This window comes from Arvicola amphibius, chromosome 10 (assembly GCF_903992535.2).
Source record: "Arvicola amphibius chromosome 10, mArvAmp1.2, whole genome shotgun sequence".
In the NCBI taxonomy this organism is placed as follows: Eukaryota; Metazoa; Chordata; class Mammalia; order Rodentia; family Cricetidae; genus Arvicola; species Arvicola amphibius.
Window position 1 is genome coordinate 82027052 of NC_052056.1, and position 14120 is coordinate 82041171.

A 14120-nucleotide genomic window follows, 5' to 3' on the forward strand; every position below is an offset into this window, starting at 1 on the left:
GCCCTTGGTTGGTGAGAATCCAATGGGGCTTTGGTTGGCTTAGTTCCTTCATTAACGACAAAGTCCACTGTGTTGATATAATGAGCAACAGAGTGGGTAGGTTTGCTCAAGTCATTCAGGAGATTACTTGCTAAAGTACATTAAAAGCCTTAAAACCATGTGCACTGTGACCCAGTAAGCCCCTTCGGCTCTGTCTTAAGGGACAAGTCTTGTATGCAACTCATGGATGAGGGTGCCATTCATAATGTTACTGATGACGTTAGAGAATACAGAACTGTTAAAGAAATGCTGGTGTATCTTGTGGTAGAATACTGGATATTTAAAAACGCTTTTCCCAGGAATATTAGAAATCTGCTCGGTAATGTTGAGTAGGGTCAGACCACAAATTTGTTGTAGACATTCGTTCTTGTTACGAGTGGAAGGATGCTCAGAGAGGATGGGAATTCTTGTTCTAGCTATATGCCACATGAGTAAAATTCTAACCAATTAAAAACGGAATGTATCTGTTCTCAGTCTACAGTTTTAGAAGTAGCAATTAAACTAACTTATGGAGAAACTGATGGTTTTAATGAATGCACTGGGTGAAATTAAACATTGGAAATCAGGTGTTACATGTGAAAAGGCTACAGGTGTGAGAATATATATGGCTGGGCGGTGCAAGTGCTTGCCCAGCATGCACAAGGCCCTTACATTCAACCCGTAGTGTCACAAACAAAAATTGTATAGATACTTTAAGAATTTAGAATTCATGAAATTGTCAATTATACAAATATATTCTTGAATGAAAGGGTGTTTTTTTTATTTTTCTTTATGTGCATTGGTGTTTTGCCTGCATGTATACCTGTATAAAGGTGTTGAGTACTCCAGAACTGGAGTTAGAGACAGTTGTTAGCTGCCATGTGGTTGCTGGAATTGAACCCAGATCCTTTGGAAGAACAGCCAGTGATTTTAACTGCTGAGCCATATCTTCAGTTCTGAAAAGGTATCTAGAAAAAAAGTTTTAGAAACAAATGCATAATTAAGATGTTAGCTTAAAAGCAAAATTCTTTACTAACTGAATTTTGCCAAGTACTCTTACTTGGCCAAGCGAATGTTACTGGTCATGGCTGTTTGGTGGATGTTCTGTTGGTGTTTTTCTTGGTGCTCTAAGATCCTCATGTATGTACACATAAAGTTCATGGAAAAGGCACTTTAATGTCCACAGTTCTAATTTTAAAAAGGGGGGAGATATGCCCCCCCCAAGGGTACAGTGCCCAAGAGGCCAGAAGAACCTGTAGGGGGTTCCTGGAATTGGAGTTATAGGTGGCTGTGAGCTGCTCATTTGCATGCTTGGAATGGAACTTGAGGCCTCTGCTAGATGAGCAAGCACTCTTAACCACTTGGGCCATCTTTCCAGCTCCCAAACGGTTTCTGAAAAATGCATTTTCGGTCCTTATATAGCTATCAGCAGATGTTACTGCCAGAAAATGAAGAATTAAAATGCCCTTACTGATAAAATGAATGTTTTCCTGTGACTTGAAATTCACTGTACCTCACCAGTTCAAAGATTGACTTTGTCACTTTTTTTTAATGTTACATTTTTATTTGGTGTGTATGTATGTAATAAAGTGTTTGCTTTACAATGATGAGGACAGGAATTTGATCCCCAGCACGCAGGTAATTTTTAACCTATTATTTGGATGCGTGAGTGTTCCAGTGTGCCAGAGAGATAAAAGGAACAACTATGGCCGGGTGAGGGTAGTGTGCGCCTTTAATCCCAGCACTCGGGAGACAGAGGCAGGCGGATCTCCGTGAGTTCGAGACCAGCCTGGTCTACAAGAGCTAGTTCCAGGACAGGCTCCAAAGCTACAGAGAGACCCAGTCTCAAAAAAAAAAACAAAAAATAAATAGAACAACTATGAATTCTCTTCTTTCACTGTGAGCTTCTAAGATGACACTCAGGTGGTCAGGCCTGCGTGGAAATCGCTTTTAGGGTCCAGGGCCATTCTGTTTTTCTTTCCTCCCATCCCCCACACTCTTAAAACGGGGGTGGGGGGTATCTGTTATGTGAATTTTTAATGCTGGGAGGCAGGCAGGAGGATGTGTCTGGTGAAATTAGTGGAGCTGCCTCAAAGGTTTGTTGAAGGCCTTCTGGAGGAGACTGACTAGAACTGTCCTCACCTCCGCACAGGTGCAGGGTGCACACACGTAAAATCCCAGGGTCTTCCTAGGTCTCCGATCTTTTTGCCTCAGACTCAGGACCCAGCAATAATGTGGGAAATGTTGACATAAAATGTCAGGGTTCTCATCAAGAGCAGATAATTGACAGATGCTTCTGTCCTGAGTGATCTTTCGTCCTGTTGCCGGAGGGATTATCTCTCTAGTTAAGCCAGAAACCGAGGGAACCAGGGCCACTGAGTTCACGACCTTTGGAGCCGGAACACTTCTCTGGGGCGCTTCGTGTGGCGCCGGAGCCTTCCAGTGTGGGAAAGCAGGTTCGCGTTCTCGCGAGACTTGAGGCGTCCACCTGCGCGACGCCTCAGGGCGAGCTGGCGGGGTTTGTGTGCGCATGCGTGGTCGCGAGGGCACAGCGTCCGGGGATGCGGGCTTGCCCGCGCCGGTGCGACCCGGCGCCTATGGCGTTTCCGAGGTGACGCGCTGCTGGCACCGACTCTCTCTGGGGGCGGGGGCATCGCCCATGAACCCTTCGGCGACCTTCTTCGTCCGGCGCCAGGTGAGCGCCGCTGCCCCTGGAGACGGTGCAAAGAGGGAACGGAGCGACAGTTTGCTCAGCTCGACAAAAGCTAGGACCGAGCGACGAAGCGCGAGCACCAGGCATTGCTGTTGAACGTTGACAGGGACGTTGCCCTCCCTCGTTTAACAATATCCTCCACTGAGCTCCATGCCCCTGGCCTACCATTCTTACAGACTGGAATTCAAGTATTGTGACCTGGAATTCCAAGTTCTTTTTTTTGTGTGTGTGTGTTTAGTCAGTAACTGTCAATGATTGTTATTTATAAGCCTTTTAACATGCTGTAATCGTATACGCGAGTCTCCGATGAACTTGCACTGCCCTTCACCCGGTGTAGGCCATGCTGGCATCACTCTTCCCGCCTCTGCCCCCCGAGTCCCAAGAATGTAGCTGTGAGCCACCGTATCCCAGCTTTAGCTCTTAGAACTCTTGGGGCGAGGCTCAGCTTTAGTGGTAGAATCCGTTTCCACTTTCCATACACAAAACCAGAACATAATTAAGCACCATATGGTTTACAGAACAACTTAGTGGGTAAAGGGTCAATAAACCAAGCTTTATGATTTGTGTTTGATCCCTAGAACTCATATGGTAGAAGGAGAGAACCAACTTCTGAAAGTTATCCTCTGACACCCCCCCCCACACACACACACACATGAATTAAGTCAGGTGTGGTGGGTGCACAACTTTAATCCCAGAAAGTACTTGGGAAGTAAAGGCATACTGATTCCTGTGAGTTCAAGGCCAGCCAGGTCTGCATAACAAGGCCCTGTCTAATCGTAATCAATAGTAATAACAGTGTTGAAGGATTGCTATATTCGAGGCACCTATAAAACCACAGGCCTGTAATCCCAACTACTTTGGAAGCTGGAAAGTTCAAAGCCATGGAGTGGGCCTAAGGGGAGGACAGTTTAGTGAGACTATATCTCAAAAAATAATTAAAAAAAAAAGCTGTGGGAACTGGAGAGATGGTTCAGCAGTTGGTTAAGAGCACTGGCTGTTCTTCCAAAAGACCTAGTTTTGATTCCCAGCACCTAAATGGTGGCTCACAGTGTCCGTCATTTCATTCCCAGCAGATCTGATATACACTTCTAACCTTCACAGGTACCAAGCGTGGAAGTGGTACATAGATATACATGCAGCAAAACACTCATACACAAAATTAATAAAAAATACTGTGGGTATTGCTCAGTGATAGAATACTTGCATGTGCAAGTCCCTTAGAAAGTACAGCTGTTACCAGTTTACAGGTAAAGAGGCTAAGGCTGAGAGATTAAGATTATATAACCACTAAGTGCCCAACTCTAGATTCAGATTGATAGGACCTGTCATATACTGGACTTTAAAACTGGGCTGGAGCCAGGCGTTAGTGGTGCACGCCTTTAATCCCAGCACTTGGGAGGCAGAGGCAGGCGGATCTTTGTGAGTTCGAGGCCAGCCTGGTCTACAGAGCTAGTTCCAGGACAGTCTCCAAAGCTACAGAGAAACCCTGTCTCGAAAAAACAAAACAAAACAAAAAAACACAAACAAAAAAAACTGGGCTGGAGAAAGAGATGGTGCAACAGTTAAGAGCACCGACTGCTTTTCCAGAGGTCCTGGGTTCAGTTCCCAGCACCCACATGGTGGCTCACAACCATCTGTAGTGGGATCTGGTGCCCTCTTCTGGCATAAAGTTGCATATGCAGACAGAACACTCATACATAAAATAAATAATAAATCTTAAAAAAAACCCAGCTATAGCCTGGTGGTGGCACACACTTTTAATCCCAGCACTCAGGAGGCAGAGGCAGGTGGATCTCTGAGTTCAAAGTCAGCCTGGTTGGCCCTGAATCAAGGCCATCAGTTTGCTGAAGCTGTTGGTTTCAAGCAGGTGCCTAAAAAAAATGTCTTTCTATGGTCTGTTGGCCATTTCAGAAATTTTAAAATGTTATGGTTGATTCATTAAAAAGAAACATCTGCCTGCATATGATACCCAGCTCTAAAATTGTAGCACTTGGCTTGCTACAGAGGCCAGTTAGGACAGAAGATTTGGAATTTGCAGCCACCCTGGGCCACAGCAAAATCCTGACTGGGGTGGGTGAAGTGGGGAGAGGAGAGCTGAAGAAAGGACTGAGTCCTTGGTAACAGATGTGGGTAGCTGCTAGTCTTAATGACATTCCAAGATTTTTCTATGGGCTGGAGAGATTGCTCAGCGGTTAAGAGTACTGCCTGCTGTTCCAGAGGTTCTGAGTTCAATTCCAGAAACCACATGATGGCTGACAAACCATCTGTAGTAAGATCTGGTGCCCTCTTCTGGCCTTCAGAACACTGTATATATAATGAATAAATAAATCCTTTTTTTAAAAAAAGATTTTTCTATACTCCTACATTATTAATTTAGCTTTTGTTCTTTTAAGTTATATATATGTTGCTGGGCAGTGGTGGCACGCCTTTAACCCCAGCACTCAGGAGGCAGAGGCAGGTGGATCTCTGTGAGTTCGAGGCCAGCCTAGTCTACAAGAGCTAATTCCAGGACAGGCTCTAAAACTACAGTAAAACCTGTCTCGAAAAAAAAAAAGTTATATGTTAAATCTAGGGGCTGGAGAGATGGCTCAGAGGTTAAGAGCACTGACTACTCTTCCTGAGGTCCTGAGTTCAATTCCCAGCAACCACATGGTGGATCTCAACCATCTGTAACGAGATCTGGTGCCCTCTCTGGCATGGAAATACACAGGCAGTAGGAACGTTGTATACACAATAAATCAATCTTAAAAAAAAAAATCTATTACCAAGAAAAAAAATTGCTGTGGGTTTTCTGCCCAGAACATTGTTCTGTACTGTGAACTCCTGTGCAATAATGTCCTGTGTGGTTAGTGCCCTGATGTATGTTTTTAAAGATTGTATTTATTTACTTATTTTATTTATTTATTATGTATACAGTATCTGACTGCATATATGCCTGCAGGCCCGAAGAGGGTACTAGATCTCATTACACATGGATGTGAGCCACCATGTGGTTGCTGGGAATTGAACTCAGAACTTTTGAAAGAGCAGCCAGTGCTCTTACCTTCTGAACATCTCTCCAGCTCCACTTGTGTGTTTTTAACTTACTCAAATTAGAAACTTTTTAAAAAATGGATTATTTCCCCTATTCTTTCTAATTTGTAAATATAAACTGTTATACAATGTGAAAAAAAAGAAAAAAAATGAGTCAGCCTGGACTATTGAGTGAGTTCCAAGATAGCGAAGGCTATACAAAGTGTAGATGGAACGGTGGAGGGCCGCTTCCTGCCACCAGGCTAGCTTTACCCAAAACAATTACACGGAAACTGTATTATTTTAAACACTGCCTGGCCCATTAGTTTCAGCCTCTTATTGGCTAATTCTCACATCTTGCTTTAACCCATATTTAGTAATCTGGTGTCTTACCAGGAGAGATCTTAGCCTGCGCCCGACTCAGGAGAGGCATGGCGACTGCCTGAAGTGTCTGCCTGACTCTGCTTTCTTTCTCCCACAATTCTGTTCTGTCTACTCCGCCTACCTAATTTTCTGTCCTATTAAAGGACCAAGGCAGTTTCTTTATTAACCAATGAAAGTAACACATAGAAAGATGACCCTCCTCCATCAACAAAGAAACCCTGTCTTGAAAAAAAAAAGCATTAGAAAAGGTAGTTATGCATTTTTTTAAAAATATAGGAGTTACTGGAGATAATATTGTTAGGAATGGGAATGGCATATGGCTGACAAGTGGGGAAAGTAGCTCAGTATTTTTTAAAATCAGTGCTATAGAAAGGAAACTTGAAGGAGCTGCAGCAAGAGCTTGATAACAGGAACCTCAGTTCTGGAGACACGAGACGTCACTGTACTTTTGTCTTTGGTGTACGAATGCAAATTTTCTCTTCAAAATTTTGTTTTTAAGATTTTTTTTCCATAATGAGATCTAGCTCTGTAGTCCAGGCTGGCCTCAAACTCAGAGATCTGCTTGCCTCTGCCTCCCAAGTGCTGAGATTAAAGGAGTGTACCACCACAACTCAACTAGCCTACTTTTTTTTCTTGGTTTTTTGAGACAGGGTCTCTCTGTAGCTTTGGAGCCTGTCCTGAAACTCACTCTATAGACCAGCTTGGCCTCGAACTCACAGAGATCCTCCTGCTTCTGCCTCTGAATGCTGGAGTTAAAGGTGTGTGCTACAGCCTGGCTATTTTCTTCCAGATTAAAATTCCCATTCTTTGATAAGAATTGTTTATAATATTGTTAAAAACAATTTCACATTTACCTTTTTTCTTTTTTTCTCTTTCTTTCTTTCTTTTTTTGAGACAGGGTTTTTCTCTGTAGCTTTGGAGCCTGTCCTGGAATTTGTTCTGTAGCTTGGCCTCGAACTCACAGAGATCTGCCTACTTCTGCCTCCGAATGCTGGGATTAAAGGTGCCAGTCTGATTTCTCCAAAATTTCTAGCCAAGGATTAGGACTGTAACTCAGATCATATGCTAATTAATGCTCTGGGTTTGAGCTCCAGCACCACACATACAGAAAGATGGCGGCAGGTGTGTGTGTCTCTCTCTCTCTCTCTCTCTCTCTCTCTCTCTCTCTCTCTCTCTCTCTCTCTGTGTGTGTGTGTGTGTGTGTGTGTGTGTGTGTGGGTGTGTGCTAGAGAGCACAGAAGGGCAGAGTAAGGAATAGCATTGGTGGCTAGAACAGGAAGATTGACAGCAAAGCGGGTGGGTGGGGGGAGCAGAAGCGGAGTGTATTGTGGCTAGCCAGAGGTTTTAGAGTGGTCCTACTCTCTAAGAACTGTGTGGTCCGATGAAGATGACAGAGGCAGACCGTGGGGTGTAACTTGCTGTATTGCTCTTAAAAGAGGATAAAACTCAATTTCACAATTTTAGTTGGCAGCAAAATAGTATAAGTATTTGGAAGACATATGTTGTGGCTGATGTGTGGTTTGGGTTTATCTTGATTTAAAACCACCCTCCATGTTTAGAACATCGGGTCAGAAGTTGAGAATTCCACCATTGAGAAACAGCGGAAGGAGCTGCAGCTGCTCATTGGAGAACTGAAAGATCGCGATAAAGAGCTCAATGACATGGTTGCGGTGCACCAGAGACAGCTGCTCTCATGGGAGGAGGATCGGCAGAAAGTGTTGACTTTGGAGGAACGTTGCAGCAAATTAGAAGGTCAGAAACACACGCAGCTCCATCTGCTGTGTACATCTGTGTGCTGACACACTGAAAGAATTCAGTCCTGTTGAAGATGGGCGGATTTTAAAAACATCAACGTAGGAAAAGTGCTGGCCAGAGCTAGAGTTAACATGGCGTGAAGGCTGTGGGTTAGCTCAGTGGTAGGGAATGCTCAAAGCCCTCGGTCACTGCGGTCGTCTTTTTTAAAACATAGAGAAACGGGTGACAAGATGGCTCAGCAGGTAAGGTACTCGCTGCTAAGGCTGAAGACCCTGAGTTCAGTCTCTAGGACCTAAACAGTGGAGAGAGTTGACTCCCTCAAGTTCTCCTTTGAATTTTACAACACACAAGCCTTGGCACACGTGTGTTCTTGTAAATATAAGTAACTAATTTTTTTAAAAAATTATGTATATGAGTGTATGTACGCCTTAACTACATGCATGCAGTACCAGAGGAAGTCAGAAAAGGGTGATGAATCTCCTGGGATTGGAGTTATAAGTGCTTATAAACCATTATGTGGGTGCTGGTAATCGAACCTGGATCCTCTAGAGCAGCAAGTGTTCTTAACTTGAGCCATTTCTCCATCCCCTAAATACAATTTCAAAAAACTCAAAATAGTGCTGGGAATTTAGTGTTAATCCCACCGGATGAGAATAAAGACCATTACTCACATTCTTTGGTCAAATATGCAAGCTTCCTTTTCTGTCGGACACGGCTATCTTCCTAAAGTGAGGTTTGAATAAATAACATCAAACATAGGAGACAGTGGGGTTATATAGTCCCCAAAATGGCAAGACCAGGAGTTTTTCAAGGGCTTGGGGATTTCCAGAGGATTTTGATTTGCATAGGAACTTGGCTTGGCAGAACATCTTACCAGGGTAGAGGTTAGGTATAAGGTATAAAACAGGTCAAATTATAGAAAATGGGTCAAGACTTGGTCATATCTGAGTTTTACAGAAAACAGGAATGAACTTAATTTGACCTTGTAACAAGATGACTTTTAATTTTAAGATAGAGTCAGGAAGGTCCATCAATATAGCTCAGTTGGTAGAGTGTTTGCTTATCATGAACAAAGCATTGTGCTCTGTCCCTAACATCATGTACATTGTGCTCTGTCCCTAACATCATGTACATTGTGCTCTGTCCCTAACATCATGTACATTGTGCTCTGTCCCTAACATCATGCACAGCCAGCATGGTCAGTCGAGTCAGATGCCCAGAAGCTCAACATGATCTTTGGCTACAGTAATTTTGAAGCCAGCCTGGGATTCATAAGACCTTGTCTCAAAAATTCCAAAAAGAAAAAGAAAAGAAGAAAAAAAGAAAAATATAAATATAAAAGATTGCTAATTGAAAGTAAAATAAATAAAGGCACTTGCTGCCAGACCTGGGGACCTTAGTTCAGTCCCCAAGAGCCTCATGGTGGAAGAAGAGAACCAACTCTCACAAGTTGATCTCTGATCTCTACACCCATTGTGACATATGTGAGTAAGCTTGTGCACACACAATAAATGTAAATTTAGAAAGAATTTAGGTGTATAAACAGTCAGGTGTGGTGGGTATACACCTTTAATCCTAGCACTAGAGAGGTAGAGGTAGGCAGATCTATATGAGTTCGAGGCCAGCCTGGTCTACATAGTTCTAGGACAGCCAGTGCTACAAAGAGACCCAGTCTCAAAAAAAAAAAGTGGTGTAGAATATCTCTTTAAGACTGATTTATTTATTGATTGATTGATTTATTGTATCTATAGTGTTCTGCTTGCATGTATGCCTGCTTGTCAGAAGAGGGCACCAGATCTCATTACAGATGGTTGTGAGCCACCATGTAGTTGCTGGGAATTGAACTCAAGACTTCTGGAAGAGCAGCCAGTGTTGTGCTCTTAATCTCTAAACCATCTCTCCGGCCTGTAAAAGTATTTGTTAATAACACATTTTGTATATAGTCACCAGCACCTAGATTTTGAAGTAATCAAGATTTGGGTTTAGATTTGCAGATTAATGGAGGTGCTTGCCTAAGATCCAAAGTACTCTGTTAATCTTCAGTACCACATACAAGAGCAAGATTTAATACGTTCTTCATGGAAAGAGGAAAATTTATTGACCAATAAACATATTAGTATGTTCTCATTAGTAATTAGGGACCATTTTATGTTTGTTAGGCTGGCTAAAGCTATCAGGCCTTGTTAGCCCATATATAGGAAGATAGAGAGCCACAGGAAGGTTGCACAGGGCTGATGGGAGTAAGCTGGCACAATTGCTTTGGGAAATCATTTCATAGTGCCTGGTAAAGGTGAGGACATATGAATCCTTTATATAAGGAAGGGTCTAAAGGCTGCGGTCCAGCCATTCCACCTCCAGGAATTTTCACTTCAGTTGCCTAGCGAACTTACTAATGCAGACTGTGGGCTGAGGAATATAACTCACTGGGAAAGTACTTGAGGCCCTGGGTTCCATGCCTAGCAACCTCCAGCCTCACCCCCAAAATAGTAGATTCTGATATAATAGGTTTGGGATTAAGAGTCTGCATTCTTTGTTTTTGGCTTCTTTTTTTTTTTAATGAAAAAAAAACTTTTTAAAAGTTTAATGTATATGGGTGTTTTTGCTTCCATGTTTGCCTGTGTACCACATGCATGCAGTGTGTTCAGAGGTCAAAAGAGGGTGTTGGATCCTCTGGGAGTGAAGTTAAAGTTATAAACTACCATATAGGTAATGGGAATTGAACCTGGGTCCTCTGAAGAACAACCAGTATTGTTAACCACTGAGCCGTCTTTTCTCTAACCTCTTCTTTTTTAATTTTTTGGGGGGGGGGAGATTTCAAGACAGGATTTTTCTGTGTAACAGTCCTAGCTGTCCTGGAACTCGCTCTGTAGACCAGACTGGCCTCAAACTCACAGAGATCCTCCTGCCTCTGCCTCCCAAGTGCTGGGATTAAAGGCATGTACCACCACCACCTAACAATCTCTTATTTATTAATAGATTCATTTATTTTTATTTTTTAAAGATTTATTTATTATGTATACAGTGTTCTGACTGCATGTATGCCTACATGCTAGAAGAGGGTACCAGACCCCATTACAGATGGTTGTGAGCTGCCATGTGGTTGCTGGGAATGGAACTCAAGGCCTCTGGAAGATCATCTGTGCTCTTAACCTCTGGGCCATCTCTCCAGCCCCTCATTTATTATTTTTATTTTATGTGTTTGGGTACTTTGTCTGGATGTATGTATGTGCATCATATATGTGCCTGGTGCCCTCCAAGACCAGGAGAAGGTGTTGGATCATCTGGAACTGGAAATAAGGGTAGTTGTGAGCTGCCGAGTGGGTAATGGGAACCAAATCCAGGTCTTCAAAAGCAACACCGAACCATCTCTCCAGCCTTTATTTATTCTTTATCATGCGGGATGTGTGTGTGGATACGTACACACAGGTAAGTGCTTTTGCCTGAGGTGCTAGTGAGAGTCTTATCCTCTAGAGCTGGCGTTACAGGCAGTAGTGAGCCACCCAGTATGGGGGCCAGGAGCCAAAACTGAGTCCTCAGCAAGAGCAGTTTTAGTACTTAACTTATACTCTGAGTCAGTCATCTCTTCAGCACATTGTTTTCCTTCCCTTCCTTCCTTCCTTCCTTCCTTCCTTCCTTCTTTCTTTCTTTCTTTCTTTCTTTTGTTCTTCCTTCCTTCCTTCCTTCCTTTTTTTTTTTTTTAATTTTGGAAAGGGTAGTTATTTGGAAAGGGTAGTTTAATTCTGTAGTTCAGGCTGGTTTTGAACTTGCTTTGTAGCAAAGGATGGTCTTGAACTCCTAATCTTACTGTCTTAACACTTGCCTGGTGCTCAGCTGCTGGGATTACGGATGCTGTGCCTGCTTTAGCAGTCTTCATTTCTAGCCATTTCCCTGATGATGCTGGCGCTCCAGGGTCAAGGACCACATTTTGAGTAGCAAAGCAAATATGCCCCAAGACACGTGTAGATGCACATTCAGAGCAACACCACTTGACAGCTGCAGAGTGGACACAACCTCGATAATCACCAGTGGTAGAGTAGATAAATACATGTTGGCATTATAATTTAATAGACTTTCATGTTGCAGTGTTAGCGATAAACACGTTACAGCATAGGTGGCTCTGAGGATCTTAATCTGCCGCAAACCACGTGAAGAGACAAACTCCTGAGTATAATTCTATCTGCATGTGGCTCACACTGTGCTCTGGGGTGCATACAGAGATAGATAGGAGAGCAGTAACAGTAAAAGGCAAGGTGTTGGGCTCAGCGGTGGGCAGATAGGTGCCTGGCATACTGTCCTCAGCATGAGGAGTGGGTGGCAGCAAGGAAGGGGACTCTTCTGAGATCAGGTCAGTGTCTCGGAAAGTGGGAATTAACAGTGATTATGTGTAGGAAGTGACTTCTTGGTTGCTGCCAATGTTTACTTTTGGGGTACAAGTTAGGTCTTGTGCATTTCAGAATAAGATGTCTTTAAAACGCATAACACACCCTTACTCTGTGATCTGATTTTGAAAACGCTGCCTGTTACATCTCGACACAGACACAGTGACTGAAATTTCCCTCAGGTGAGCTGCATAAAAGAACCGACATAATCAAGTCTCTCATGAAGAAGGTCAAAGTCCTTGAGTCCAATCAAGCGGAATGTCAGACAGCTCTTCAGAAGACTCAACAACAGCTCCAGGAAATGGCTCAAAAGGCTACACATTCTGCCCTCCTCTCGGAAGACCTTGAGGTTAGTTTTAATTTTAACAAACTTCATTAGTCCAAATTCTGGGTTTTAGTTACAGAAAAATTAATCTTAAATGTCACCATAAATGGATATGTGCAGCCGGGCAGCAGTAGCGCACACCTTTAATCCCAGCACTCGGGAGGCAGAGGCAGGCAGATCTCTGTGAGTTTGAGACCAGCGTGGTCTACAAGAGCTAGTTCCAGGACAGGCTCCAAAGCTACAGAGAAAACAAGCAAACAAAAAAGGATATATATGTGTGTATGGAAGTGTGGGTTTCTGTGATTTCTGGCTAGCTGCACAGTAGTGCTCTGACCTGTAGGCGAAGTTTCATCACAGCCCATAAAGGGTTTTGCTGTTTGGTTTAGAAGAATTGTACATTTTACCAACAACGGGTTATTTCAGAAAGCCTTTCTCGAAGTCTGAAATAAGTACCTTCAAGTTTTGGTAGCTTTGAATTTGGCTTTCTAAATTCTGATTCCCTCCCCTCCCTACTTCCCTTTTCCTCTCTCTCTTTTTCTTTCTCTCCTTCTCTTCTTTTCCTGTAGTGGAGATTAAACCCAGGGCCTTGAAGATGCCAGTATCCAAGTCCTTTTTTCATGTCTCCTTTATCTCTTCTAGCTAGTGTTGAGCCGCAGCCCTCCAGTCTCAGCCTCTCAAGTACTGAGGTTAACCTAAGGTCTCTCTGCTACGATAAATACACAAAACAAAACTAGTTACATATTTGCTATAAAATTGGAAAGATTAAGTCCTCAGTATTTTCTTTCTTCTTCCTTCCTTCCTTCCTTCCTTCCTTCCTTTCTTTCTTCCTTTCTTTCTTTCTTCTTATCATTATCATTATTATTATTATTATTATTTGGTTTTTAAGACAGGATTTCTCTGTGTAGCTTTGGAAACTGTCCTGGCACTTGGTCTGTACACCAGGCTATCCTTGAACTCACATAGATCTGCCTGCCTATGCCTCCCAAGTGCTTCGTTTAAAGGCATGCGCCACCACCGCCCAACTTTGTTTTTTTGAGTTAGTCTCACTATGAAGCCCAGCCTGATCTCAAACTTGTAGTCTACTACCTCAGCCTCTTGAATGCTGTAATTACAGTTTGTGCCAGCTCAGCTAAATTGTATATGTTAGAACAGTTTGAGGGGCACAGCTAAATCGTATGGCAAGGACAGAGTTCCCATGTCTGCTTGTATCCACACACGCAGCTTCCCTCACTTCTAAGGCCTGGCATCACAGTGGTCTTTTTGTTGTAACTGATGAATGTGGGTGGGTACATCATTATCACCTCAAATCCAGTTTAGGTAACAGCTTACTTTTTGTGTTTTGCTTTCTCTGGATTTTTGAAAATGTATATTGGCATATTGAACCAAACCCAGTGTAAAGTTCTTTTAGCCTGGATATAAAAAAAAGATGTGCAGAATTCACAAAGGCTACTTTTTTTTTTTTATGGAAATCCAATTCTCATTTGTTTATTTTCTTCTTTCCCAACAACCTAAAATTATTTTTAAAAACTAGGAA

The 14120-nt window shown here is 42.9% G+C and overlaps 1 protein-coding gene and 1 non-coding gene across 2 annotated transcripts in view; both read left to right on the forward strand.

Annotated features, from left to right (window-relative positions):
• The first annotated feature begins 2548 nt into the window (after window positions 1-2548).
• Window positions 2549-14120, forward strand: part of Ccdc62 (coiled-coil domain containing 62) — a 46446-nt gene continuing 34874 nt past the window's right edge. The window contains exons 1-3 of the mRNA XM_038345769.1: window positions 2549-2713; window positions 7687-7879; window positions 12444-12610. Coding sequence (XP_038201697.1) covers window positions 2549-2713; window positions 7687-7879; window positions 12444-12610 — 525 coding nt within the window. The remainder of the gene's footprint in view (window positions 2714-7686; window positions 7880-12443; window positions 12611-14120) is intronic.
• On the forward strand, window positions 4548-4685 carry LOC119825825. Its single transcript, XR_005287292.1, has one exon. It is a non-coding gene; the product is annotated as a small nucleolar RNA SNORA2/SNORA34 family (small nucleolar RNA).